The sequence below is a fragment of the Polypterus senegalus genome, chromosome 12 (genome assembly GCF_016835505.1).
Source record: "Polypterus senegalus isolate Bchr_013 chromosome 12, ASM1683550v1, whole genome shotgun sequence".
Classification (NCBI taxonomy): Eukaryota; Metazoa; Chordata; class Cladistia; order Polypteriformes; family Polypteridae; genus Polypterus; species Polypterus senegalus.
Window position 1 is genome coordinate 24,351,815 of NC_053165.1, and position 26,244 is coordinate 24,378,058.

At 37.0% G+C, this 26,244-nt stretch overlaps 2 protein-coding genes across 13 annotated transcripts in view; one reads left to right on the forward strand and one right to left on the reverse strand.

The window, feature by feature from the left end:
* Nucleotides 1–7,777, reverse strand: part of suds3 (SDS3 homolog, SIN3A corepressor complex component) — a 49,085-nt gene extending 41,308 nt beyond the window's left edge. For 2 of the 4 annotated variants that reach the window (XM_039773001.1, XM_039773003.1), the window contains exon 1: nucleotides 274–1,101. In XM_039773001.1, the coding sequence (XP_039628935.1) occupies nucleotides 274–310 (37 nt within the window). In that variant the 5' untranslated portion in view covers nucleotides 311–1,101. Of the gene's footprint in view, nucleotides 1–273; nucleotides 1,102–2,193; nucleotides 2,404–7,755 lie in introns of those variants that run through there. The other 2 variants (XM_039773004.1, XM_039773002.1) reach the window with 2 other exon arrangements.
* The window catches only part of taok3a (TAO kinase 3a), a 155,187-nt gene continuing 130,259 nt past the window's right edge, over nucleotides 1,317–26,244 (forward strand). For 3 of the 9 annotated variants that reach the window (XM_039772996.1, XM_039772992.1, XM_039772997.1), the window contains exon 1: nucleotides 16,513–16,603. The gene's annotated coding sequence lies outside the window, so the exon portion shown is untranslated. Of the gene's footprint in view, nucleotides 1,336–16,502; nucleotides 16,608–16,630; nucleotides 16,983–26,244 lie in introns of those variants that run through there. The other 6 variants (XM_039772998.1, XM_039772994.1, XM_039773000.1 and 3 more) reach the window with 3 other exon arrangements.

Here is a 26,244-nt window from a genome sequence, read left to right on the forward strand (position 1 = left end):
ACAAAACATCAAAACTACCACGCGTATCCATGCTGGAAGGGCCTGAAGAGATGCTTAAATGCATTTCTGAAAGTTTCAGCGTGAAATGTCACTGATCTTTCTGTCATGTTTCAGCAAATTAGTGATGATTTCACGAGGCCACTTGATCTTTAACAATGCTACCAAGCAAGGACGTTGGGCAATGAAGCAAACAAAACAAATATTATTTTAAAAAGTGAGAGAAAACAGGGCAGACACTGTCCAGCTTAACAGCACAAGCACTTTTTAATTTACCTTCATTGCGATTTAGCATGTGTGCGTTACCGGCCATTCAGCTACTTAGGTCCCCGTTGCTTTGCTGATGATCTGACTTGTGGAACAGGGCTGGGGTTTTATAATACACAAAAATGGAGAAATCAAGACTTATAATGGCTAACTTTGCACGGTTTCCATGACGAAAAGGAAAACTGGGTAGCTCAACCAACTATAAGTCGGAGTCTTGACAGCCGGCTGCGCATCTGGAGGTCCCAGATAAACGCCCCCTTTATCACCCGGGATACGCTATCAGCCAGTCAAGTCTCCCGGCCCGCAGAACACAAGACTTTCCCACTCCGAAGTCTTGAGGGTGCTCAGCCAACAGCGAAATCAGCTGGCGTCTGACTCCCTAAAGCTTGTTCGATCAATTAAAAAAACACATATTTATATAAATATATATAAAACGAAATACAAATCCCATCCGCCGGATTACTTTTTACTTGTTAGTGAGTGGGAGAGGCATAAAGTGTCCAATCCTAAGCCGCACTTTCCCTCGGGATAGACCTTGGCCTATTTTACCTTAATTTGTGCCGTCGTAGTGGATGCTTATCTCTACAGCGCGTTAAAAAAAACGAGTGTTTTGCTGTCCACAAAAAAATAATTGCGGAACGACGTTTAAACCGGTTGCGTGTACAAGCCGTGGTCGGATCTGTATTTTTGTCATTCCAGAACGAGATCCCTTTCCCTTAAAACGGTTACGGACAACCGAGCTTCAGAATTTAACACAAACAAAAAATATGTTAAGGTCGCCAAATCCCAGCGGAGGAAGACCACTCAATTCTCGGTTCTCCCGTCCTGCTCTGCACCCACAGCAGCAACCCAGGCCGTGTGATTGACAACTGTCTCGTCCAGTAACAAAACCGTCCGCAGGCGTCTCCCTTAATGAACCAATAGTGGAGCAGCGAGTAGAGAGTGGGGCGGGACATGTTCTGTCAATCTTTACCAACCTTTTTTTTGCCTGGGTTCAGTTCTTCAACAGCCAAGAAGTGCCAAGCCTCGTCGTCAGGACAGTGTAAAACTGCGTAACCTCAAAACGTCAAGGTATTGCACTGGGATATTTACAAAAACAGCCTTGTCTCCATCCATTATTCAGGGAATATCATATAAATTTACGGTTTACGTTTCTTGTGAAACACTCTCTGTTGGCAGTATTGCTAATGTTAAATCGTCTATAATACGCACTGCATACAATTACACAAAATGGTCGAGACCATAACATTTAATATATATGTGTATAAATACAGAGGACTGCGAGTTTCTGGAGCTTCGGGTAGAATTATCTAAAACCTGCTGTGGAAATGACAGCCTCTGCTGTACTTGACTAGTTGCGCATCACTAATATCCAGCATGCTATTTTTTAAACTAATTTTGAATATACTTATTTAATTTAGTAACTTATGGTTACCGTTAAGTTTGTTTCTGGTAAAAATTGTTTACGTTTGCTTATGTTTGTTTTGTACTCGCAAATGGAGTATATTCTTTCGACAACGAAGATAATAAACTCGCCGTACTCCTTTACCACTGGCGGGGGCCATGATCACGCGAGCTGTATATTGCAACTACGCTATATCTTTTCGCTTCCCTTCCCATCGCCGTTAATCCTGTTTTGCCCTCGTCCATGCTTCCTTCTGTCTTACACCTCCACTGATGCCATGAGATCCCCATCCACTGACTGTAACCCTTGCTGATGTTACCCTGCCCCACAGGAAGCACCAGAGTCTCTCTGAAAACGCGCGTCTTCAAACACTTCCGTATCTGAACCCAAAATAATCATAACGGGCAGTACGGAGGAAGACTCCAATGAAGTTTCTCTCTGTCTCTCTCATTTTCTTTTCTTCCTTTGCTTGAGGAACATTACATAAACAAAAAGAAAGGGAACCCCCAGGGTGCTTCGTGTACCTTCCTCCGAGTCTCTGCCCCTGAAACTACGATCCTCGTCGTCCTCTACGCTGTCCAGCTCCTCCTCGTCATTGTAGTAGTCCACCATCGGGGACAGCAAAGCGGTAGTCATCCTCCTTTCTTCACAAAACAACAAAAACGTCAGCAACTTGCACAACTGACTTCGTTAAGAAACACATCGCCGCCTTTGACAAAAAAAAATACTACAAAAGCACCTGGGAACGCCAGGACCCCTCGAACGGCAAGGGCAGGCTGCACATATGCCTGAATGCAGATGTCGCGTAGCCGAGTCGGTTTTCTGCTTCACTATTTGTCATTGTCTATGATTTGTAAGCAGTGATTATAGAACTTCCTAAGGCACCAAAATACCGTGTAAATCCATTTCGGCTGACAACGTCAACTTGTGTCACTTTTTTGTGCCGTTTTACTGGAACGTATTGTTTATACGTTTCTTTATTTTTATATGTTTTATGTATTTGCACAAATGTTTCTATAATTTATCATTTTCTCATAATTACGCTTTTATTCTAATTAGGCGAAAGTTAGGCAAGGTGGTGTGTGGCATTCTGGGACATGTAGTTTAATTGCGTTTCGCGGGCCTCCAGTTTAAAAGAGCATGTACCAACAAACAAGTAATATATTAGTAATTGCATAACCGGCTTTACTCTGCTTATCTCAATTTAGAACTAATCAGTGGTATAAGTGGAATTCCATGTCCCCAACCGAAAGGCGTTCTCAGTCGAGTACAGTTCAAAGTTTTGTGCAGATATTAGACTAAGTAATTAATGTCTGTGTTATCTAAGACAAGTTGAAATCTTAAGTAATTAACATGGGCCCTAACGTAGTCATTGTTAATGTTTGCAGTATACCATTTATTGAAATGTATGTTTTCATGTTTGTAGTGTTAAAATGAATTTCACTTTTCATTCTAAACAGATGGAGCATCACAAACACTAGCACTGTTTTTTCAACACCCATATCAAATGGTATATAACAGAGACATGGCAACTGGATGGCTAAATACCAGTGTTGTCTGCAACAACTGTAGTAAAGAGGACTCCCAAGATGCTGAGCATAAGACGTTTTTCTGTTCATTCCCTTGCCAATTTCTGTGTTCTTTGGCCCATTTTAACCTTTTCTTTTTTTCTTGGCAGTTTCACATATAGATTTTTCTTTGAAACTCTGTCTTCTAAGGCCAACATCCCCGAATTGTCTATTCTCTGTTGCAGATAGCACAGGTATAAGCTTAGAGAGTTTACCATTAAGATACTAAAGGAATGACTTTTGAAATATGACATATAGTCATAGTAATATAGTAATTTAAAAAAACAGTCATTTCAAGTAGTAACAGAAACACTATTAATTTCCTATCTTGAGTTAAAAAAGGCATCAATTTCATTCAAAATCATTAACATTTCTGGATGTGTCAAGACTTTTCTGCTGGTAGTGTATTAAAAGTGTTGCATATTACAGAATTTTTTGTCTCATTCATAGCACAGGCAGATTAAGTGATTTGATTGGAATCAAACAGTGAGTTAGAGGTGGCAGTTGAACAAATAGTCCAGAGCCACTATGCCTGACTGCCTGCCTTTGTCTTAGCACAGGAATAAAGGTGAATATTTTATTCAGTAATAACTCATGCTATTGGCTCTTTAGTTTCTTATCAGTCTGCACACACAGTATTGTCTTATCAGCTCATTTTTACTTGTTTGGTCTCTTGCTGTATTAATATTCCATTAGTGTATAAAATATTTGAAATATTGCATATTCTACTTTTATCTTGTTCTGAATGGAATACCTTGAGTACATGTTGTGAGATGGTATGCTCTGTGAAAAAGCTACATAAAATAGCATTTGATTTTTTTTTTTATTTAGAAAGTAATTCTTGTTAACTTGTTGGAACATATAATTTAGTCTGATGACCTACCCCCTGTCTGTACACCCCAAAAATAGTGAAGGGTTTAATTCTACATGCAATTTAAAACTATAAGGCGGGACATTTTGAGAATATGTTGTTTAATAGTTTACTCCTGTCCACAAAGCATTTTGTTTTATCTTAGGAAAGTGACATTTACTTGTTTAGATGTTTCTTACTTGGGAACGCAGGAGCAGATATAAGCCATGTCATTAAATATGCTCCATTCATGCCAAAAGAAGGCTTCTAGTTCATTAAGTAGTTTGAATGAAAACCTACCTTCCTGGTGGCCCACCAAAAATTGAGTCTAAATGGTTCCAAGGAGAAATGGGGTTCCATTCTAAATTAAACTGTGGTAACCCCAAGTTACCCTTAAGCCAGAGTAGACTTGTTACATGATTCGCCACCAGGCAGTGTTAGAAGGACATTACACATTGTATTAGGTGTTCCCAGCAGGAATATTTAAGTCATTGCTTGCCTCAGCAAGTTAGATGACAGATATTGGGATCCATATGGAAAACTGGCAATAAATCTTGCAGTTGTGCTTCAGTAGGAGATAATCCAGCAAAATCAGTTTAAAACCGTCTGAAAAAGTTTTCAAAACAAAAGGAATCTTTTTCTCATGAGCAATATTTCCAAAGACCAGCCAAATAATAAAAGAATTTTCAAGTAAGAGAAAACTGTGGTTCCCTAAATAGTACATAAAAGATCTGATGTATTGACAACCTACATCTTATTACATTACATATTTTTAATCAGTAATTGCTAAAAGTGATTAATGTCGGTGACATTTGTGGTTTTTGAATGGGAAAGTCTTGTTTTAGGACCTGCCAGAACATCTCAGTGAGGTTTTGCCTAGGGCTAGGCCATTTACAAACTCAACCTTTAAATGTTTCCATCCATTCCGATTTGGACTTGTGTTTTGCATCCTCATTTTGGACAATCCAGCTTATGGGAAAATTGGCGAACATTCTGCTGAAGAATCCTTTGATAAAAAGATTTCTTTGATACCATGTGGGTATAAGGGCATTGAGGCAGAATACTTACAACCGGGCTCACAAAGGCCTTTAATGTTTTGCTTTGGACTCTTCTGTTAATAAAACACTGGCCAGGGAGTCTTAAAGGATATTCCAGTAATATTTTGGCAAATATCAGGCACTCCCATGTTCTTGTTATTGAGCTGTAGGATAATAGTGAATGCTGTTGTAGGATGAGGATTAATCGCAACCGTGTTAGGAGAAGAATTATCTCTTAAACAGTAAGCGTGTAAAACAGTGCAGCAGAATCTTGCATCCGTTTACCGGATCTGTTTTTTCCCCGTTAATGGGCTGTTGGGAAAGGAGGAGGTTTCAGTGACATAGAGGTTAGGACTGTTGCCTCATATCTACATCAAACTGGGTTCATATCTCGGCCAAGCCATATTAATGTGGCAATTGTGTGTTCTCCATAGGTTTTTGTGTTATTTTGTCATGGTACGCCTGTTATCCTTCCACAACCCTAAGCAGTGCAGCTTAGTTAAATTGTGACTATCAATTAGATATGTATAAGTGAATTTCAGTATAAGCTAAGTCCAGAATTTACTCCTGCTTTATGCTTGATGGCGCCAGGATAGACTGGTCACCCCCCACAATGGATAAGCAGGTACAGAAAAGGGAAAAATGAGAGTCGTAGGGAGTGGCGTGCAAAATGCCATTCCATAGAAAATAAAGCTTGTGCAGATAGCCACAAATGTGGAGTCCTGGATTAACGTATCCCATTAGTGTGTGGGATGTGGGAAACTAGAAAATATTTATATACCCCCAAAAATACATTACAGCAGAGAGAATTTGTAAAGCTCTAATTTCCTGGTCTCTAAATGAATGTACAGTACATTATTGGAGCTGTAAGGCAACGCCAAACCACCACCATAAACATGACTGTGTTTAATACAGAATAGGTTACTTAAGGGTCCTGGTCACAGTCTTTATTTTGGCATCATCGATATCAGCAATCAATATTAGTGGTCTGTACAGGAGCACCAGTAGGCCTTATAATTCTAGCCTTAACAAACCAGAGTTTCTGCAGGATATGAGAACTAACTACTTCGGTAACTAAACAGTGTTTAACTCTAATATAGCCTCTAATGGTAGATAGTTTTGTAAACTGTTCTGAGATTTGTCCAGTAAGGAAGACCGTGTTGCATATTGAGCATGAGCAGCAAATGCAAGTAGGAATTTAACTGTTCTCAGTAAAAAAAAAACATGTAAAAGAGTCAAAAAAGACATCTTGTAATTAAAAATGTCACCACTGTAACACCCAAATTATTTTAAAAAGTGTATTCTTTTCCAAATGGTCAGAGTGATATACTGTACTGTCTCCCGCTGATAAATGCACTAAATTGAAGACATTCTTGTGCCTACAATTTCATTGAACACCAGAGGGCACTGTGATACAGAAAAAGACCATCACCCAAGTACCCTGCTAACTGCCCACTAGATGAAAATTGAAAGTGTTATTTTTAAAATAAGCCTTTACCTGTAAGGAGTATTACAAAGTTTATTTCACAGTAGATTTTGTTGCATGCCTAAAAAAAGATGAAACATGTACTTTGTACATGTTATTTATTTAGTTAGTTAGTTTATATGGTTGTTATCCATTCATTTTCTGAATCCTTTTTTCAGTATTGAATTATGGGGAGACAGAGCCAATCCTGATGCGATACACCATAAGGCAGAATAAACTTTCTGCTGTACAAAGTTAGCCTTAATTATTGCAAAACTTCATTATGCCACTCATCTTTGTGGTGTCTCTATTTGCTTTTTCTGTTCCTTCATTACCTCTCCACCATAATACAGTATACAATTTTCTTTAAAAAAAAAATCTTCTTTCACAAAATCAACATATTACTAAAGATCTGCTGCTACCTTTTTGATCCAGAAAAAACTGAACTACCACATTATCCTTCACTCTTTTTCTGTCCAATTTAAACTTTTCAAGACACTATTGCTTAATGACAAAAGTAATAGAACTCTACATACAAGCCACCTATGCTAAATGGACTTCCAAAACTATAACTTGGTACACGTGTGTAATTGAGGGTAACCATCCAGATTTCTCCCTTTTCTTGTAGCCTGTGCTGATTTGATGAATGGATAGAATGTACGAGATTTTGTGATAGTAGCCTTCTCAAAGCATTGTGATGCAACTCCTTGTGACTCCTGATGCAACTTAAAAAATAAACATTTATGCAGTAATGATGAGTGGCAACCGCTGAGCCAGTGCAGCATCACCCAGTGGCATCACTAAGTCTCAATCTGCTGGATAATTGTGGTTTAGTCACCACAGAACAAAGGCAAGAATAGGAGACATACATCTGACCTCGGTAAACAGTATCACTTATTTAAGTAACATGGAAGGAAATACAAATCCAGCTTTTCTAAAATAGGATACAACTTACCACAATGTTTTCCAGGAGAGAATGTTTTGCTCACTCTCTTTAATCAGCTTTATCCTATTAGTTCTTTTCTGGCTCTCTGTCTTTCTGTAAAGAAAAACTTTAAACAGTTGATCTTGTTCAGGATCAACTCTAAAGTTTTTCTTCTCCAAACCTAGTTTTGTACTTTCCAAGTCCTTTGAAATAGTGCTATATAAAATAAAAACAGACTCACTGAACATCGCTCTTAGGGCACCTCTCTCTTCTTGGACAGTACAAGCAGTCCCTCAGTTTTCCAATCATCTCAGTTTACTCAAAAAGCAGCTTTTCCCCCAAAACAAACAAACAAACAAACAAACAATGGGATAGTGCTTCGCAGCTGAGATATAAGTGAGTGGCAGCTTTTCTTACTGTTTTCTGAATGGTTAAAACCAACCAGCCTTGCTTACTGTTTTGGAAAGTTTCACTTCCACATATCCGCCCCAAACTGAGAATTTCTTCTGTGGCCTTCACATTCATGTGGGAAGATAGCACAATAGTGCAGTGTTGCTGCCAGTACTGCTGGTACAAAGTTGAGATAAATCTGTGAAGCCAAAACAAAAACCAGTTAAGTCACTTTTGCTTATCAAGCAACTGTACAATATGCTAGGTGCCTTTCTTTAGCCTGAAGGAGAAAGCTTGTGAATAGCTTGGTGCCAGGCAGTTCACCTCAGTTTTGTCAAGTAGTGAATTCTAAACAGAAATCGCTGTGCACTCTTAAGTGTATGTCTCAATTATTAGTGTGATAGGAATCTAAGGTGGAGTTAGGAGCTGACCAATGGCACAGTGATATGTGTTCACGCAGATCTACAGCAGAATGTCCCTTTGAACTATGTTATTACGATCAGGGGAAAGAAAAAAAAAACGAGTGTAGCTAATCTATAAACATAAACTCTGCCCTCTTACTACATAGCCTAATAATGTAAAAATGTTGTGGGGATATAAAACCTTTTGTCTGCTTCATACAATCAATAATAATGTAATGAAGTTCTGGAAATAAATCTTAAGAGGGAAATGTCATTTAAATCTCAAAAGACTATGGTAATGTTGCAGAGTACATAAATGGTAAATCTTTCTGTGAACTGTGCTGCTGCCTCACAGGAGACAGGATTTGAATCATGAACCAGTAACTGTGTTGCTGATGTTTCCCAACATTCTTCCCTTGACTAAGTTGGTTTTATTCTCAAACCCCTAAATACTATACCTACCTTAGGTGAACTTCTGGCTCAGAGATGGCTTGGTATAAGTGACCGTGTGTGAGTGTGCTCTATGATGGTTTGGCACCCTATCCAGGGTTGGTTGCTGCCATGTACTCAATGAGGGCAACACTGTTGTCTGGATAGTGAAAACAAATAAATGATTTTTTTTGTTTTCTTTTTGTTGAGATAAGCTGAAATACATAGGAAAGGGCCATCTTGATCGCTTTTAAAATTACATAAGAAACACATCTTACAAGAAGGTTACATCTTCTACCACCTGCCCCATGAGGGTGGCAGAGCATGCAAAAAAGGGCAGTTGAAGGCTGCACAGCCATGACAGAGAGACAGCCCAAGCCAAGAAGACAATAAAAGGGGGAGGGAATGATGAAAGAATAAACGAAAGAACAAGATGCCCACGTCACAAGTTCTCTGATGTGCAGTTACTAGATCCTGATCTAGTTCTTGATATTAAGGCTGGAAAACCCATTACTCCTCTGTGCACAGACCTTCAAGAGTATCATATTATAAAAATGATTTCCACAAGTCAAAAAGAAGAGTTGAAACTAAAAAGATTATGTGAATCGGTCAGTGTAATGATTAGTCCAAAAAGTGGGTGTTTGTCATAATCTGTCATCAGTGATTAGTGTAATGGCGGTGAATGGTACTTTCCAACTTGTTTATTTTTATGCTCATGTCTATCAGTTACTTCCGCAGGATTTACATTTTATCTTTTTGCTTTGCTTTCCTGGGAATACTGCAACTTTTGTCGCTATGAGATCTTGGCATTATTGTACGTGTAAGAAGAGGCTTTAGTAACAGCCTGAACATGGAATTAGGCTAGCGTTAGTCAGGTCATGCAACACCATGATAGGTCTGGATCATGCTCAGAAAACTGTTCATCTGCCAAACAGTGTGAGGATGGCTGTTAGACATCTATTTGTTTTTTATTCAAAGAAGCGTGGACCCATAAGGGTCATACTGAAGTCTCCGCTTTCCTCTTTTCTTATCCCATTAAGATGTAGGCATTTGCTCTCTGTTTGCATAATGGTGTGGTGGTTAGCCTCACAACTGCCGAGTCCTGGGTTCAAATCTCAATGTGGTTACTGTCTTGTGGAGTCTGCACATTCTCCCCATTTCTTTGGGTTCTCTGGCTTCCTCGCACATCTCAAAGACGTACAGGATAGGTTGTTTGGAGATTAAATGTGCAGCTCAGTGTGCCTTGTGATGCGGTGGCACATTTGTTCCTGCTTTGTGCCCCATGCTATTGCTGTAGGCTCAGGCTTCTTGTGACTGGGTACTTAAAGATGGGTTAATATAATAATGAATGTGTATTTCAGTATGTATGCATGTTTTGTATATTTGTACTTTGTATGTATTTTGACTCCTTCGGTGTATGTGGTGTTTGGCTCTTTATTGTGAGCCATGTAATCTTAGGAAGAGAATAACATAAAAACAAAATTGTTATTGTTCTTAAGCCATATATTTTATTTAATGTGGCACAAATTCACTTGTACAAATTATTCTGTTCAAGTCAAATTATTGTTCCAGATCTTAAACACACATATTGTCAGACTTGAATAATACAGTTTATTGTTGATGGATGAGTGAAGTCTATCCTGGCAGCATTGATCACAAGGCAGGAACCAACACCGGATGGTGTGCCAGCCCACTGCAGCACCTGATCACATAGGAAGCTGCCACTTCAACTACCATTTACTGCACATGAAAAACATGCAAACTCCATGCCTCAAAACTAATCTGTTACACATCACTGATAGGTGGAGTTTTATAATGTTTATTTAATATAGTGCCCAGAGGGGACTGGGCGGTCTCTTGGTCTGGAACCCCTACAGATTTTATTTTTTTCTCCAGCCTTTGGAGTTTTTTTTGTTTTTTCTGGTCCACCCTGGCCATCAGACCTTACTCTTATTCTATGTTAATTAATGTTGACTTATGTTTATTTTTTATTGTGTCTTCTATTTTTCTATTCTTCATTTTGTAAAGCACTTTGAGCTACATTTTTTTGTATGAATATGTGCTATATAAATAAATGTTGATTGATTGATTGATTGATTGATTTATACTACTGCAGTCCAAGCAACTGAGTCAAGAAAAGTAATGAAATATTGGAAATATAATAAGTTATGTCGGTATGAGCACAATCATTTCCTTATCTAAACAATATAGATTATAAGGAGAACTTGCGCCAGCTTGTGCTTATTAACTTTCTTCAAAGACTAGAAGAGCATAGACAACCTTTTAATTTCTTTATTGTAGCTGAAAATGACTACTAATTGCAATTAAGAAAAAAATCCAGTCCTTTCTTCCTCTTCTTTCTCAGTCCATACTGTCAAGGTTATAACATTTCTGTAAGTCATCTGGAAAGTTAACTCCAGTAAATCATATGTGAAAATATATAATGTGTAACCTTTAGATGTAGCTGTTAGGCTATTTTGGAAGGAGGTTAAAAAGTGTAAATACATGTCCATAGAAGACAGATTTATCAAATAACAGGGAGTTCAATCCTCAGCAATTAATGAGCCATAAAGTCATCCACTGCGTAAGAATGCACCTTGTGATAAACTTGTATCTCATCCAAGGTAGGCATAAGTGAGCTAAGTGAATGCATCCGACCCCATAACCAGTTGGGGTCCCCAACCTAGACTGAGAAAACGATCTTCCTAAACTTAGTCCATAAAACAGCCCTGAAGGTGGGTTCTTTATGTCCACCGATAACAGGAGGGCCTACAGCTACCTACAGTCCTGCCTTGGAATAGATGCCATCTAAAAATGACTGAATAACATTTAAATAATGTGTTTTAAATATTAGAATCTTTTTTTTTTTTTTTAATTTTTATTTATTAATTTTATTACAATCAATACATAGCAATCAAGTTTTTACAAAAAAAAATTATGTTAAGAACAGATCGATCCCCACCCTGAGAGAGAGCACGCCAAACGGTGTAAAATTTAAGGCTTGTAAAAATACCTAAATTAATAAATTCTCTGTGCTTTATAAACTTATTTTAAAATATTACTGATAAGATCCTGCCATGTTTTGAAAAAAGTCTGTACAGATCCTCTAACTGAGTATTTGATTTTTTCCAATTTTAAATAATATAACACATCGGTTTCCCACTGACTTAAAAGAGGAGAGTTTGGGTTCTTCCAGTTTATCAGAATAAGTCTGCGTGCCAACAGTGTAGTGAATGCGATCACAATTTGTTTGTCCTTCTCCACTTTAAGCCCCTCTGGAAGAACCCCAAACACAGCTGTTAATGGGTTAGGAGGGATTGTGAGTCTATATATATTAGAATCTAAATATTTTTATTTTATAATAAGATCACAAATATCTACTGGAGATATCCTCATCCTTTATGCAGTCAAACTGGCTGTATTGATTCTGTGCACTTCTGTTAACACGAGATTTCAAAATTTCAGTGGTAGGTATCATTGAAAGAAAAAAGAGCCCTCTGCTTACTGATATGTTGGAGGATCATCATTATACCGCTACATTTATTTATGTAGCCAAAGCATTTATACAAAGTTACTTACAAATCTGAAGTGCATGGGAAAATGGTTTCTATATTCCTTCAATGGGATCGCTGGCAGGTGAAGCGATTTACTCAGAAACGCACAGTTAGTGAGTGTACGAGACTGAACAAGGCACCTTTAGCATCAACTAGAATGATTTATGTTTTTAAATCTGAATCAAAATTATTCCCATACTGAAGTATCAGCAGGTGAACAGTCACTATGGGTAGCCCACTGGCAAGGACTAAATAAACAACTTGTATTTTATATAGCATTAATTCAAAATGCTTTACAAATATTAAGTTATTTTGCACGTATTTCCATACTTTTACATTTGGACCCAAGCAAATAATAACTTTATGTAGCATGGGATGACACTATAGGATCTAGAAATACTAGTTAATTCATTTTCATCAAGCAGTATTTACAGTTGCTATGCTATACCCTCACACTGTTCATATATTTTGAACATCACTTTTCAGTTAATTCAAAACATTACATTAGGGCATAATTAGAAAATTAAGAAGTACAATTGTGTAACTCCAGTTCCTAAATCACTATACTAGCTTCCAGTTACAGTTAGTAGAGATTTTAAAATCCCTCTTTTGTCATATAAACTTGCCAATGATTTAGCATATTTTAAACCTCCATGACCTCTTCACACCCTTTCTACAGTGTATATTGTAATCACAAGATGCTAGTTATATTAGAGTTCTAATAAAATAACTGACGTAGGAAGCATTTAGCTATAGAACACTCAGACACTGCTCCAGCTATCAGTATTAGAGAAGCCTCAGTGCTCTCAGCATCCAAATCATGGTTAAAGAATCTTTATTTTAGCATGGTGTACCCACGTTAGAGCTGCTGCTGAGGCTGTTCACATTGTTTTCCCAGAATTGTTTTGATCAGCCATTGCCACATGTTTCCCATTCTTTCTGTTCTCTATCCTGTCTGCTGGCAATTAACTTTACTGCCATCTTGATGGAATTATTTATCCACTCCTTGGAATTGTACCTCAGAATGGACGTGTCATTACCAGCAACGGATACAGCATCAGACTTTAATTCCCTGTTCTGCTGGATTCACTAAAGTTTACTTTCACTGTAGAGCATCATGAACTGCCTGTAGAAGTAGAACAACTAATTGACCAAGAGCAGATGGAATTGGAGTAGGCCAGATTTTTTGTTTTTTTTAAATAAATACATTTTAAGCTGATCTTGTACTTTCCTATTTATTAATTAATAAGTAAGCCATTTAATGACATTTATTTAAAACCCTACAGATTATTGTTATGTGCATATTTAGGGTGGTTTTGTTTTTAGCATTGTTGTTTTGTATATGTTGCAAACATGGCAACATAACATTCTCAAACCTTCTTAATCGGAGTTATTTTTGCAGGGGCTGAGCTTTTATTAATGTGTACAACACTCTGAACTTGTAAAAAGGAAGTGTGCGGCATAAACTGGTGAAGTGAAAAAAAAAAACTGCAGCCAAATTAGTAAAGACAAATATATTGTCTCCTGTAACAAATTAGGTTATTAATATCCCTTCTTAACCTGAAGAACAACTAGATTGTGTTTAATATTTGCAATATTTACATATTTTAAAGAATTATAAGTTTGTAATCCTTTAACTAATAGTAATATGGCTAAATACATTTTGTTTTGCATTTATGTAGAAATAGTAATACAAAATACTAAAAAATTTGAAATGTCACCGAAGTTCAGTCATTTATACCTTCACCATTTACAACACCCTTCCACAAAAATAAAAAATCCTAAAAAATTAGAAATGTCACAGAAATGTAGTTGCTTGTAACTTCTTCATTAAGAACACATTGCTCCTATTTTAAGACCACACCCTGTATTCTTAACCTCTCAGTGCCGTAACAAACAGGTTCAACTCTGCTATGTCATCACACGATGACTGAGACTGGAGAATCATTCCTAATACAGACAACTCGACTTCTTCCCCATTATGACTAAGCCTTTATTCTTTAAACTGCTATACTATTAAAGGATACAAAATGAGCCTCAGGGTGAAAGAGTAACATGTGTCATGTAGTCTGCATCATTTTTTATTGAGACATCCGAAAGGGCATCATACACCTTCAATGTGATCTCAACCAGAATGCCAAGGTCCATATTGTACAACATAGCTTGAACCTATCCCAGCAGGCTTTGCTACTGGGCTAATAAAAAACTGACACTTAAACACAGTTTTCAAATCATTCAGTCTCATAAGATAATGGTCCAGATGGAAGGAAACAAGCTCTTACCAGAGGTCACAGATAGCAATTATTAGCGGCTTCACAGTTTTCCTCACAAGAAGAACATTCACAGAAAAGACATGAAAGAGGTTTTTAAGCCATAAACAGATGTAAAAATTGTATTGTAATACTGCAAAAAAGTATAGCTTGGGCTCATGTAAATGGTTCCACTTACGTTTGTGCTAAACAGTGGAAAAAGGTAGTTACGATATTACTAGTCAAAAGTACTTCATTCATTTTATACTAATATTTGCTCTATTTTGTATCTTCAGAATATTAAATGCAGCTGTGGCAGGGCCTTAGCTGTTTTTCAGTGACTCTCTTGAGAACGCTTAAATGTTAAAAGAGTCCTGAATATATAGCATTGTTCTTCTGTGCTGCTGCAGACACTGTGGCAGCTTGATTCAGGTTGCTCTGCCTTGCCTGGTTTACTTAAGAATAGACCAATGTATATTTAAACAAAAAATGAGTTCCATTTCGTGTTCAGGTGGCATTGTAGCACAGAGGTATTGCAGCTGCCTTGAATTAAGGAGAACAGGGTTCAATCCCAGGTGCTCCCTGCATGGACTTTTCCCATTCTTTGTGTGGGTTTCCTCTGAGTGGTTGAGTGATAAATAGAACTTTTACTTGTCCTTGGATGAAATCTGCTCTTCAAATAAATAAATAGATAAATAAATGGGTATGGCCTATCACTGTGCTTGCCCTTTTAATTATGTTTGTTGATTTGGTGGTATTTTCTTGAAGTAATACTCAGATTTCCTCTAACAATCCAAAGACATTCAGGTTAGAGGTTTTGATGATGCTAAATTGGCCCTAGTGTGTGTGTGTGTGTGTGTTTGTCCGGCAATGGACTGGCAACTCTTCCAGGGACTGTTCCTGCCTTGTACCCTGTGCTTACTAGGATTGGCTCCATCTTGCCAGCAGCTCTGCTGAATGAATGGATTGCATGTGCAATTAAAAAAGAGAAAAAAAAAATAGATTGCTTTACGACAGAAGTCCTTCTGGGGAAAAAAAGATATCTATAGTCATTACTGGTAGGAACCTGTTTAGTCAAATTATAGGGCCCATCACATCTGTGAATTTTCCCATGGGATTAATAAAGCGCATCTATCTATCTGCATTGGGAGCAGGGCAAAAATAAAAATGTATGAAGAAATAAAAAATTTCTTAAAAATGCAGTAAATGTATGCATTTATAAATAAGATTACTTTTTATATACAATGTAAATTACATGTTTATATTATTTCTACTGTAAACATGTAGAGTGAAAAGTACCATTTAAAATTATAATGTGTATGTATAATATACATAAACACATACAAACTTTTTAATTTAACAAATCAAATTTGTTACATACAAATTATACATAGTGCATTTCTCATTGTCACAAAAAACAAAACATGCATGCAATACACAAAGAAGTATATTTTAAGTGCTTAAAGTCATCTGATTTTTAAGGCTTCTTGTAAAAGTAATGGATGTAAAATAAATTCAATTTGTCAATAACAGTACACATTGGTCCATTTAATATTGATTAGCTACTGGAGAAAACAAACTTGTTCTCACATTAACTATATGCACATTGCTCATACGCACGAATTCATACATAATAAGAAAAGAACAGATATTTTATACATGGCTTACAGATAAAATTATACCCTATATACAAACACGAGTGAACGGAAAGACTGCATGTGTTACATTGCTGCAGCAAAAAAATATATAGAAATACACATATACGAAGAATTTTTAAAAATCTAATAGTATTTTCACATTTACAACTTGTTTACATGCCTTCTCATTAAAACAATATAATTAGATAAACTCGCGTTCCCACACTCCCACCTCCAGGAAGCAGATGCTCTTTAGGAACGCCAAACAAGATACGGTCGAAAGCAGATCTTGTTCATCTATCGCGTTTCTCCGTGTTCGATTAGCGTGCCTTGTGTATAGAGCCGCACCTCTGAGAGCGAAGCGCGAGAGAAACAGGGGCGCCTGAGCAACTACAAGGCGAGATGCTGCTTGAATGACAGCCGCCTCACGTAAGTACGTTCATTGACTCGAGTGTGCTGATGAGCCGGTCGTTCAAGAAGACGACACGGAGGTGGTATCGATGGTTTCCTCAGTGGCGAAATGAGGCGCCTCAGAGGTGAAGTACGGGTCCTGGTTCTGAAGTCTGCTTATTTCCGCTTGTGGAGGGGAGATAGTGAGCGGCGCTGCTACTGTCACGACGTCGCGGGGCCTCTGGAAGAAGACACTTGATTCAGGAAGTCGATCTCAAGTGTGCCAGAGAAATCGAAAGACACTCGACCGCCTGTCGATGCCCTACTTTGTCGTGGGCACTTCATCTCGAACGTTATTTTGTATTTCTGTGAAATACAAATGAAGAAGCGCGTGAAGATGCAACCACAGGCTAGAAGTGTAAGTGGACGAGTGCGAGAGTTGTGAAAAACAGCTGCTTTCGCGGTAGGAACGAGTGGGTGGGTCTTCAGATTAACTTTTTCTTGTTATTAAACTTTACTTTGGTAGCCTTTTTAAAATATACGTAGTGTGGAATTTACCCCACGAGGTTACAGAAAAAGAAAGCGAGCAGCTTGTGCGCGTGTTGGCGGGCTGCTTGAACTGTGGAGTTCTGTTTGACAGGTTAGGAGCCGCCGCTTACTAGACCATACGGACAGGTGTAAGTGCGTCAGTTGCTTTTCATTTTAGGGGGGCTAAAACCTGAAGTGGTGCGTGCGCTATTATAAAAAGAAAGAACAGACAACATTGTGACAAGTCAACATCAGCCGTATAAAGTGGAACTTGGCAAAGCGAATCCCTTTAAATGTGTTCTGTAATTAGATGGGCGTCTCACGCGGGGCGCCACTTCTAAACGAGCCTCCGAGTTTTTTGACTCGCGTCTTGTTTGAATGCGTCGGCCATACGAGTTGTCTTCTGCCGTTGATGACCACGAAAGAGGACATGTCGCTGTTATTTATGTAGAAAGGAAGACGACAACCTTGTTGGCGAGGCGTGTCTTTGCGCGGGGTGGGGTGGTGCGCGTTTGGGGGGTTTGCTTTTCCTTTGAGCTTTCAGTTTTTTAGTTAAACAAGCGCCTTGTCAGTGTGTCGCGGTAGCACTTTGTAGCAAAGTTGGACTTTGCTCCATGTACTGGGATCGTTGAGAGGCGCTGTAGTAGTTAGAATATATTTGCAACAGTTGGCAGATAGTGCGGGAAGTGGACTTCTTGTGCCGTCATAAGGAAACACTTAACATGGTGGACAAATGGAGAATATACATAAATTAAAATAAGTGTAAATTAATCCACATTGTCCAGTTCTCATGAATGACTCTAAATTGGCTTGCCCATCTATAGAGAAATTTATGCTTTTGAGTATATTATATGGGCAACAAGACTTTAGTGTTGTGGTAGTGCAAAACAAAATACTGAAAATTGGAAATTGTGTAGCTGTGGACTATTCATATACACACACATAAAAAGATAGACAGATATCACTTTATTTGACCCTGGGAGAACTCTGGATTTTTGCAGACGCTCAATTAAGTAAATAAATATTATTTTATTATGACAAACAACAACCCCTCGTTGAATAACGTTATAAACAAAGAGAATCTCTCACTTGGCAATTAGTCACAATGAGGCATTACAGGCATACTGATGTGGTATTGATGCAGAATTATTATTTATATTTGTTTTTCAGGCAGCACGGTTGCACATCTCATTCATGTGGCTGCATTGGGCAACTGGAATCTTTTCATGTTTGCATTTGCACCTCATGTCTGCATAGGTTTTCTCTGTGTCAGAGTACATCACAAAGATATGCTTGCTAGCTTAAGGACAGTGATATGGTCCTGCGTGATGAGTATACTGTTTAGTGAATTGTGTCTTTTCCTTGTGATTGTGGTAGTTTCCAGCTTTGTAGAAAATGGATTCAGGTTAGGTGAATTGGTGCTGCTAAATTGGGCCGTGTGTGTGTGTGTTCACCCTGTGATGGACTGGATGCACTTTTCAGAGTTTGTTCCTGCCTTGTGACGTATGTTATCTGGGACGGACTCCAGCACACACACACACCATGACGCTGATCTGGATTAAGCAGGTTAGAAAATGACTTGACTTTCATTTGTAATTTATCATAATGGTTTGATATAATGTGTTTATTATTAACTTTTATATAGTTTGCTTTCTTAAACACATTTACCTACCTCATTATCTAATTAAAGGGATTTTTTTTTTCTGGACATGTGAAAATTATCCCAAAGAACACAAGCAAATAAATTGTGCCGCCTTCCTTGTAAGCTTGTCTTTTATTATTTTTTTTAAGTTTAATTAATGGGCCATTAAACTTGGAAACACGTTTATCAGATTATTTACTTGCTCATTTACACTACCAGTCAACAGCTTTAGTACACCTCTGTTTTGCCAGTTTTTCTTCTATTTTAATCAGTTGAAATGCAACAAATGACCTAAAGTGTTGAAAAGGAGAGTAGTAAACTGCCAGAGATTTATATTTAAAGTTTAGATTGGCAAAAAATGAAAAAATGGGAAATTTCAGAATATTATAAAATGGTCTTCTTCAGGGAACAACTTACAGGTTTCAACCTACAGATCTAACACAGCAACTAAAGTAAACTGAGCCTTGTAAACAATTTGCATAGTTGTCCTAACTTGTTGATTACTTAAAAACCCTCTGTGTCTGTCTTAAAGCAGAGTTGGAGTAGACTGTGTTACTACACCCCCTAATGTTCTACTTGGACAATATTCCAGTGATAATGACAAGGAAACAGCAATTAAATAAGAATGTGACTTGCTTTTCTGACCTGCACTGTTAAGGTGTGCTTGAAGCTGTTGTGCTGTGAGGCACCTATCACAAAAGCTGGTGATCCACAAAAACTTGCCTTCTGAATGGATGTGACTTTGGGTCTGCCCGATCTCTTCCACTTTCCACTTTCTGTTGGATTGTGTAGGACACCACTGTACTCACTGACACTTTTTTTATTTATTTGCAATTCCTCAAAGTGGAAGGCCTAAACTTTTAAGGGTGACAATGCTCTGTCTCATTTCATTTCTTAATTGTAATTTTCTTGCCATTATCCCAGAAATTACAACTTTCTAGGGTGTCAAGAAAAACTTGTAGTAGCCATCATCTTCAGTATGACGCATATGACCTTTTGGTTAGACTCTGAGCCTATTACAATTTTAGTTAGTCTTTGAGCTGAGGAAGTGCCTATATGAAGCATAGTGTGGGTTTATTCATTATTTAGTGCTTTAATGCATTGTAATGTCTGTATCAGACATGAATGTACAGCTAGCAGAAAGATTAATCTGTAGATAAAATGCTTTAAACAGTTATGTGTCACAGTGACTCCCTATTTGATGGAGTAAGTTAATACTTATTAACAGTTATCTGTATTGAAAAATACTTTGTTCTGTATGCATGTTTGAAAATACATTTCTAGAAGTAAAGAGTTTAATCAAACGTTTGTATGGTTCAGAGTTTATTATGTTGTGCAAGACTTTGGTTTAGGGAAGTAATGTTAAGTTCACTTGTAATTTTTTCTGCATTGTGAGGTAAAATACATTTGAGCTGCCTTCTTATTTACCATGTTCTGTTAAAATGGGTTGAAATATGAAAGCATTAACATTCTTGCAGTTATTGTTTTATGGAAACATTTTGTCACTTGATAGGCTAAAGCATGTGAGCTAATGCTTCACATTTCATGATGAATTAGCCCTACAAGTCAGTAATATTGCCTTTTTACAATGGGTGTTTGTGGTGGTTTTTTTTTTTCCTATAATTAAAAAATAAGTGCAGTTCTTGACTACATAGCCCTTTTGTCACTGGATCACTTTGTCCAGGCACTGCTTCTTTTGAGAGTCCTTGTCAAGCTTAATAGACAGCACATCATCAAGGTTTAAGGACTGGCAGAAGACTTAATCACTACACAGTAAATGCTCTGTAAAAGGCTTTGCATAATCTGTGGTGTGGGTGGAGTTTCACGTCTGAGATGGCTAGAATTGCAATTAAAAAGAATTCCTAATGATTCAAAGATAAAAATACATTTCCATGATGCCTTGTACCTTTTTAAGTATTTAAAATAGCTCTTTTTGTTCTTGCTAGCATGCATTCAGGTGAAAATATATGCTAAGATGGTTGTTTTCAGTTCGGTTGCTTGTGTCAGATACCAAGTCATAAAGGAATGCTGAGAAATATTTTTTCCCAGTTAAGCACATTTTTCAGTAGCTCAATCGTGCAGCAATGTCTTCTCTGACATTTCTATATTTGGGCAGCTTAAGGGTTCTAATGCTAATCTTGTGAACAGTTTCTGTTGGCTATGAATATATGAATCAATGTTTCTTTATATTTTGGCTTAGGGTTGTTATTTTCTACCAATACATACAATAAAGTAAAATGTTTAGATACCTTGACTATCTTAACCTCCTGCTTAGCTGTATATAGCTTTTCATGTTTCACAATCCCTTTGCGTTTTCAGCTATAAAATGTTGCATGCTTGGTTTCCAAAAATAATTGAGACATCTGGGGAAGTGAATATCTATGTATTCTTAATTTTTAATTTTTTTTTTGCCATTAGAGTGCAACTAAACTGGCTGTCTGAACTAGATTATCACAAAACATCTTGGGTGGCAATGTGGTCTTAAAGGAAGTTTGAAAAAGGTTTTGTTTGCTTCTAAAGATTTAAAGAGGTGCTCATATTCACTTGGACAAAATGCTGTTGTGCAGCCACATGCCCTACAGGAGGAAAAGACCCACACTTTAATTTGCTGACCAGGCATCAGTTAATACAGTGATTTGCAATTAAGCTTTTAGGATCACAAGAACTGGTGAAATGAATTTAATATCTTAGTGAGGTGAAAAAATTTGGTCTTTAAATAACAAAATGATTAATTTGGTTATTAGATGAATAACTTGCCATAAAGTTGTGCTCTGGAAAGTATCATTAGAAAAAATGATGCTTTGCTGTTGGGAGGTGGAAATGAGTGATTTATACATTCTCGCTTCTGCAGTGCAGGCTACAGCAAATATCTTGCAGTTAGACCATTCTTTTAAAACTCCCTCACAGAAATACTGTAGTATCACTGTTCCATAGTTGCTTTTATAAAGTAATCATTTTTGTCAACATAGGTCTTGTTGCTTGGAAAATGAGCAATTTCTATTTGCTGTTATAAGCTTGATGATATGTAAATATTCCAAGGGAGATTTTAAAAAAAATTAGACAGTGGGGAAAAGGAAGGGAGCTGGAAGAGAGAGATGGGATACATTTATATATGTAGGCATAATTTCAGTTAAGCTAATGTGATATTAAGCAATCTTGTTACTCAGTATTTGGCAGATTTTCACTACAAAAACCTCTGAATGTTTTTGCATTTTAAATTCTGTGCAGGCAGTGACATTGCATAAAGCTCTCATAAGCTGTCTAGATCACAGATGTTAGTTGTTGCCATATGGAAGGATAATTAAAAAAAAAAAAAAAGTGTAATTACCACAGGGCTACAAAAAGTGTAAATCTGCTTGCTCATCATCACATAAAGGTATTTCTTAGAGTGGTTATCTGCATATTACTTTCCCCTATTGAAATTAGCATACTCTTAAAGAATCCGTGATTTGACTCCTTATATACAAGCTATGATATAAAGTTGTTAAAAAAGTAAAGGTGCAATATGCCAAAGAAATTAATAAAGGAAGATGAATTACAATGGCATATTCAAGTTTCTAAATTGTTTCAACCACAGCTTACAATAATAGATAATTATTATTTTTGCCAGAAAAGACAGTCACATATTAACATGATTTTAAAACTTTTTAAGAGCCTACTTAACCTATTATTTATGCATTTAACTCTTAAAACCTGGGACCACTTTATTTTTACCCTAAAAGGCTGATAAGCATTAAATAAATTAAACGTGTAAGAGTGGTACTTAATTTTTACAACCCCACTTCCTAAAAGTGGAGAGGGTATGGGAGATGCTAATTAAAACAAAAAGGAGTGAGTTAGAAATTTACTTTGATTCTATCCAAATTGTTTTTAGATATGTTTATTCTGAAATTAATGCTTGCAGCACATTCCAAAAAATGATGGCAGGTTTAGTTTAGGACTAATAACGAGGTGACAAGTTGAAATAACAGGCTGATGTGTAACAGATGATGTTGAACAGCTGAGACAATTGTGTTAACGGTATATATGGAGACGACACCAAGAACTGCCCAGTCCTTCAAGAGTAAGGATGAGTCAGGGCTCACCAATTTCCCAACAGATGTGCAAACAATCTGCATTCCACCATTTACAGTGCACAAAATAATTAAAAGATTCAAGGAATTTGGTTGTATCTCGTTGTGTGAAGGGCAAGACCGAAAGCCAAATCTGAACCTGTGTTACTTCCAGTCCCTCAGTAGTCAATGTTTTAAAAACCATCTTGTATCTGTAATGACATATCATGACATGTGCTCAGGCATACTTCAGTAAACCTTTGTCAGTCTACACCATTTGCTGCTTCATCCTCATATGCGTCTACTATGCAAAACAGAAGCCACACATATACATACAGTACATATATACCCTGGCCTTGTGCAACACTTTATTGAAATAAGTATAGAGAGAAATCAGGGTTTTGTAAATGTTAAAAAATGTTCATGTTTAGTTTTCTTAGCTCTGTGCAATAATTAATATTATTATTTGCATTTGCCCCAGAAAACAAGTGACATTCAAAGAAGATATAGGAGATAAGAGCTGGCCACAGAAGCCTTTAATATTAAAATATACACACACACTTAATTACACAGTTAATTTAGAAAGATATGTGCGAATATGAGGCAAAATATACTGCCATCCAGACACTGTCTTTTTAGGGATATCACTACATTTTCCATCAGGACAATGCCAAACAACTTTCTGTTTAGATTACAAGTGACTAGCTGTGTAAGCAGAGAGTTCAGGTATGAGATTGGCCTGCCTGCATTTCTGTCTTCACTCCAATTGAGAATATGTTGCTAATTATGAACATTATGAATGTTGCAACATACAGAAATGACATTCACGTACAAAATTGCACAGGTGAAGAAGACCTGCATAATGGATGAATGGGGCAAAATTGTGTTTGCTAAACTTAACTAACTTGTGTCTTCACTGCCCAAACACTTAATAAGCATTATTAAAAGCAATACTGATGTTATACATAATCATCCCAACGTTTTTGGAGAGTGTCCCAGTCTTCATTGGATTTGACGTTAAGTGTGTATTTTCAAAAAACAATTAAATTCAGAAGGTAAAGCAAAGTGGTGTTGTAGTGTTTTCAATAAAGTATGTGGTGAATACAATTTACACATTGTTATTTTTGTTTTTATTGGCATTTTCCATACTGCCTCAGTGTGTTTGGAATTGACACGTTTGCAGTGCTTCATTGATGCTAAAAGTATTTAAAAATTTCAATAGAAAAAAGAAATGCCAATAAGTAAATAATACTGCCACTCATGCCAAAATGTTGCTTTATACCCTGTAATGATAAGAAATCAAATTCCCTGGATTTTGCAAAGTAAATTTAAACTGATTTTGTAAATGTGGTGAATTACACTGTGGTCAGATATGACAGACTTAGAATGTTACTCTGAAAAAAGTTTCTTGTAGCACCATGCTGTCTGTCAGATGTGTTAGTTAACAGCATTTCAGATGGAGAGATAGCCTAGGTAACTGCTTGGAATTCATTACAGAAGTAAAAGATAAAAATCTAAGATAACAAAAATATATTTTTACTTTTAAACCGCTTGAACTAAATATAAAATACCCTGGGCCACAAGGTAAAGATCCAAAGCCTGAAATACATTGAATTGATTCAATATGGAAGGAAATGTCAGTTTTCTTAAGTAGTTCACTCTGGTGCCGATTTGCATCAAATAAAACATTTTTCTAGCACACCTGCATATATTGCCTGTTCACAGTCCTTGGCTAACTTAACAGCTTGAGCAAGTTCAAAAAGAAGAATGTATGAAAATGGAAGTACCTCTTACATAAAGTTTGAAAAACGAAGAAAAAAAACCCAGTAAATTCTGCAAGGTGTTAATTCACAGAGCAATATACACGTGGAATGAAATACTGTAGCATTTCTTTATGTAGTTTTCCTCTATGAACTGGCATCTTCTGCAGGATGGGTTAAATGGAAATGTATACCTTGGCCTTGTGTATAGTGTCATTGTTACTTGCAAATTCAAGCAATACGGAGCATGTTTCCACTCTGACACCATGATAAACAATATACAATTTTAATTAGTACAAAACACAAATCAGCTTACCTGTTGCATCCCTTGCATCTCTTCCTCTGTTCCCACTACCTTAAACCTTCTGGAAAATCCCAGAGACGAACTTCAGTAGTCTTTGATATCTTCCTTAGAAATAGGATCACATCTAAATATTCTTGAAGTTAGAGAAAGATATGGCATTCTTCGTTTTTTATTCTCTGTAGGTTTTCAGATTGCATGTTCCATGTCAAGCTCTTTACTCCTTAGACATTTGTGAAGAACAACATCATATATATATATATATGAGAGAACAGAACAGTAGTATAAAATTAAGTGTGCAATATCAGGGAAAAGTGTACCTTTAATTACTGTTTTAATGAATGGAGATGTCATTTATGCTAACACATTTCTCAAACTCTCATTTGGGTAAAAAAAATAAGAGAAGAGAGTCTTTTGTTTAACTCTTTAAAAACTAGTCATTTACAACTATATGTGTTCTGGCAGGAGTAGTGTGGGTTTCTACAGTTGATAAAATACAATCTACTAAAGCAGGCCGGTGCAGTCCAAACGTGTACTGTGACAGCGACTCTAATTGAGTTTTCTATTATAGTTTGTTTAAATAGACTTTTGAAGTGTACTCATGTGAGTATGACTGACACAGTACAAATAGGAATAAATAGTCACTGCTTCTGGTGTATGCTGCTTGATATTTACCTCTGCCTACTGACAATGGAGGTTACGCAGATTTTACTCTTACTGGTTGCAAATAACCAGAAACCAGTGCAAAACAGACCACAGAGAGTTGAATGTTAGATGTAGATTTTGTAGCAGGCTTTTTTCTTTTATAAGAACAGCATGGCCTGTCAATATAAATTGACTGACATGTTCCAAGTTGTTTTTCTGTATATGTAGATGGGACCACATTCCTCATTTCTATTTTTTGGAATAAAAGTGCATTCACTTAGACTGACGTATCTACAAGATCAATATCACCTGAAACACTCTAGGTTATGTGTGTTTTTATTGAGGTTTTTAAGCTCTTACTGTTTTGGATGTGTTCATTTTTGATAGTGCACACAGTTTCAAGTGCAACATACAGAAAGCTGAATGTAGGTTCTGTAGTGTGTACAGTTCTATGTACTTTATGGAATGATTTATGTCCTCAATGACATGTTATAATTTTAGAAATATACACATTTTTTGAGCTTTGGTATGGCTAACCCCATTTAATTGCAGTTTCTAATCCACATGCAAAACACTACGATAGTAGGCACCCCGTGGAAAAGGAAAATGGTGGGGCGTGGTGACAGTTTTTTGTTTGTTTTAAAGGAAGTGGGATACATCTGCTATGGTGAACAACCGATTAGAACAACATGAGCGATTTAGAGAAGCAAACTATTTGCCCCATGAGTGGATTAACTAAATGTACTTAATGG